We start from the raw sequence: 4,115 nt of genomic DNA, 5'->3' as shown, positions 1-4,115 counted from the left end.
TTTGATTTGATTTGATTTGATGCACTTTCTTCCACGTTCCACCTGCAAAACATCTGCATTTAAGGAACCCTTATAGGAGGGGCACACTTCCTACACGGAACTATATGAGGGACACACTACTTCCTACACGGACATATAACGGTGGAGCACACACTTCCTACACGGAACTATAACGGAATGCACTCCATGTTTATTATTTTTTAGCCCTTGTCAACAAACCGCGCTGTTGTTGTTCTAGGCGAGACTTTGGTATATTGATATATTTATATGTATGTAGACGATCCGTTTAATCTGTCACGATGATTCCGTACACTGTCAACATAAAACTGGCTGCCAGGACTTTGACTGGGACCCTGAACCTGCAGAACAAGACCGCTGTTGACTGGTGAGTAACTAGGTGGCTATTTGACAGACAACGTTACTGATAATCTTGCTGGATATGGCTATAAGTATAACTATTTACACCGCGTAAACATGAAGCACAGGAATTATGTATTTAACAATAACGTGTGAAATAACTCTAAATATGTCTTATATTTTAGATTCCTCAAAGTAGCCACCCTTTGCTTTGTTGTTGTTAATAAAATATATTATAATAATATTTAATATAATATGTGTTAATAATAATATGCTATTATATATATATATTTAATATTATTATTATATATATTATTAACAACAACAATTTTTTATTTTATTAACAACAAAAAAGCAAAGGGTGGCTACTTTGAGGAATCTAAAATATAAGACATATTTAGAGTTATTTCACACTTTTTTGTTAAGTACATCATTCCACATGTGTTCATTCATAGTTTTGATGCCTTCAGTGAGAATCTACAATGTAAATAATCATGAAAATAAAGGAAACACATTGAATGAGAAGGTGTGTCCAAACTTTTGAATTGCCCCTGTTGTATGAAATGCCTGGCCTTGCCTAGTGTAGACAAGTGATCATCATCATTGTCTGACAGCTCATTTAGCTGGAGGCGGTACTTGGAAAGTGAATTGCTTTTTTAGCTGACAGCTACGACCAGTGATTTCCCTGTGTCTAGTGTGTATATATTTGATGGATGGCTGAGGATCATGTCAGGTCTAAAGCAAGCAGTATAGTTTATGCTTGTCAGAGGAAAGCTGGATGGCTGTCACACCTCACTTGATTTAGATTAGGCCGAGAATCGAGATTCAATTCAACTTCATTGTCATTGCAGAGTACAAGTACCCAGACAACGAAATGCAGTTTAATCTACCAGAAGTGCAAATAGTGATATAATACATTATATAAAAACATCATAGTGATAGGTACAGTATGGCAAACTGGTAGTTAGAGGTATACAGGTATGACCTATGTACAGGTAAGGTAGCTATGTAGAGATGTTTAAATAGAGGCTATATCAAAGGAGGTATGTGCAAGGTAGTGTTTGTAAACAGCAGTAGTGCAAAGGGTAATTGTGTGTTCACATTGACATGGGGTGTGTGCAACCAAGCAGTAGTGCAATGGCTAAATGGGGGGGGGGGGATTGTTCAATGGAGTGTGTGTGTGTGTGTGTGTGTGTGTGTGTGTGTGTGTGTGTGTGTGTGTGTGTGTGTGTGGGGGGGGGGGGGGGGGGGGGGGGGGTGTTTATCAGAGTGACAGCTCTGTGAAAGAAGCTGTTCTGTAGCCTGCTGGTATATGACCTGAGGATCCTGTACTTCCTGAGTCTCTTAGATGGTAGGGGATCTAACAGAGTGTGGCTGGGGAGTAGAGGAGAGGGTTCATTCAGCCCACATCCCTGAGGCACGCCGTGTTCAGGGTCAGGGTGGAGGAGGAGTGGTTGTCCAACTTGACGAGCTGGCAGGGTTCCCATGGGTCCTTGCAATCCTTGAAAGTTTGTGAATTTGAGAAAAAAAAAAGTCTTAAAAGTTTTGGGAAAATAGACATGGGTCATTGAAAGTGCTTGAATTCCCCCCCCCCCCCTCTCTCTCTCTCTCTCTCTCTCTCTCTCTCTCTCTCTCTCTCTCTGTCTCTCTCTCTCTCTCTCCCTCTCTCTCTCTCTCTCTCTCTCTCCCTCTCTCTCTCTCTCTCGCTCTCTCTCTCTCTCTATACAAAATAATAATATATATATTCAAAAATGTTTTACATAGCTTGTCAACTAGGCTAGTAAACAAGTCTTACTAGTTGCTTAACTTTACACATATTTCACATATTATATATATATTTCACAGCCTATTGTTTTGCTGTGCCGTGGTAGAGAAGGCAAGAAACCATCTAGTGTTCACACATTCAAGCCTCTCTTTTTAATTGTTGTCTGTGAGCGGATAGTTCCTATTATATAAATTCTCATCTAGATCTGTCTCAAACTATGCCGTGTTGGGTCCTTGAATTTGAGGGAATTGAGTCTTGAAAGTCCTTGAAAGGTGCTTGAATGTGATGTTTCAGAAGGTCGGGGAACCCTGAGCTGGGGTCTGTTGGTTAGGAAGTCTAGGGTCCAGTTGCAGAGGGAGGTGCTGCTGATACCAAGGTCTCTGAGTTTGGTGACCAGCTTGGAGGGGATGATGGTGTTGAATGCTGAACTGAAATCAATGAACAGCGTCCTAGCGTAGGTGTTGTGTCTAGGTGGGTCAGGGTGGAGTGAAGACCCGTGGAGATGGCGTCCTCCGTTGACCTGTTCTTGCAGCAGGTGTACTGGTGGGGGTCTAGTTTGGGGGAAAGAAGAGTTTATAGGTGGCCCAGACAGGTTATTTATTTGACAAATGACATTGTTTACAAAAGGTTCTGTCATCACTTCCATAGCATCTTCAGCCACACAGACAGTGGTGCTGGGCAAACTACTCGTAAGGGGATTATTATAGCCTATATAGGCTATGTGCATATTGCGCAGGATCATTTTGTTATGACTGTATTGAAACGGACACTGTTGCTATTTTCAAATACCCCGGTATACCGTATTACCGCCCACCCTACTCTTCAGCCTCTTACACAAGGCCAGTAGAGTTTCTGTAATCATCATTAGACGACTGTCGCATTGTTAGTTTTGATTTAGTCTATTGTTGTTGCTGTTACTGTCAGATCTCAAAGACTAAAAGATGCTGCATATTTTAGCATGAGGGATTTTTCGTTCTATTCCGGCTTTTTCATCATATCCTGAAACACATGATGCACAAACATTTAAAGAACATTTTGATATCCTTGGAGATTAGGCCCATGTGTTTTTTATTTTATTTTCTTATTGTTGTTTGAAAAACATAGGCCTATTTGTTGCTATTTTTCTGGCTCACAGTCTTGTCTGTGGTGGTTGTTGGTGTGCAGCAGTTTGATAAGCACGGTCCTTCATCCATCTTCTCAACTAAGGATGGTCCGCTTCTCCCTGCCATACTTCAAGGCCGCCTATCTCTCTCTCTCTATCTCTCTCTCTCTCCCTCTCTCTCTCTCTCTATCTCTCTCTCTCTCTCTCTCTCTCCCTCTCTCTCTCTCTCTCTCTATCTCTCTTTTCCATCCTTTTCCACACTTCATTACTAATTTAGGCCCCTAACTCAGGCTCGTTCTAATCTCTCTCTCTCTCTCTCTCTCTCTCTCTCTCTCTCTCTCTCTCTCTCTCTCTCTCTCTCTCTCTCTCTCTCTCTCTCTCTCTCTCTCTCGTATTCAGTGCCACCAACCTTCCTCTCTCCGCCTCTATTCATCTCCTCTCTGCTCTGTTCCTCCTCCAGGGGTTGGCAGGGGCTGATAGCTCAGGGCTGTCACTCCAGCATCCTCATCATCGACCCGAATACGTCCCAAACCATCCAGGTCCTGGAGAGGCACAAAGCCAACGTGGTCAAGGTGAGCAGCGCCGGTGTTTACTTCCTGGTTTTTCTCATTACTGTGAGGACCAAGGCCCAACATGTTTCTCATCGTACACTCCATCACAAGGCATTTAATGGAATTACGATTAGCGGGAGCTAGTAGACAACATTCGCTACATTGATTGCAAATCCCTCAGAGCATTGCTCTCTATTCATCACTGATAGTGAATGGCCTCTTGCTAATACCGCAGCCCATTCATTATCCAGTAAGACCAAAGGGTTGATCCGTACGAAACCCTTACAAAACCCCACACTGATAAAGGAGGTTTCAGCTCTAATGGAGGGAATGGCTCTAC

The 4,115-nt window shown here is 42.5% G+C and overlaps 1 protein-coding gene across 1 annotated transcript in view; it reads left to right on the top strand.

Moving 5' to 3' along the window:
- Positions 1 to 299: 299 nt before the first annotated feature.
- The window catches only part of wdr11 (WD repeat domain 11), a gene marked incomplete at its 5' end in the record, with an annotated part of 66,482 nt that continues 62,666 nt past the window's right edge, over positions 300 to 4,115 (top strand). Inside the window, 2 exons of the mRNA XM_080531978.1 lie at positions 300 to 385; positions 3,685 to 3,796. Of these exons, the coding sequence (XP_080388104.1) occupies positions 300 to 385; positions 3,685 to 3,796 (198 nt within the window). The remainder of the gene's footprint in view (positions 386 to 3,684; positions 3,797 to 4,115) is intronic.

Source organism: Nansenia antarctica, assembly GCF_963989245.1.
Source record: "Nansenia antarctica genome assembly, chromosome: 1".
Classification (NCBI taxonomy): Eukaryota; Metazoa; Chordata; class Actinopteri; order Argentiniformes; family Microstomatidae; genus Nansenia; species Nansenia antarctica.
Note: the sequence above shows the minus strand (reverse complement) of the source record. Positions and strands in the feature narration are given on the sequence as shown.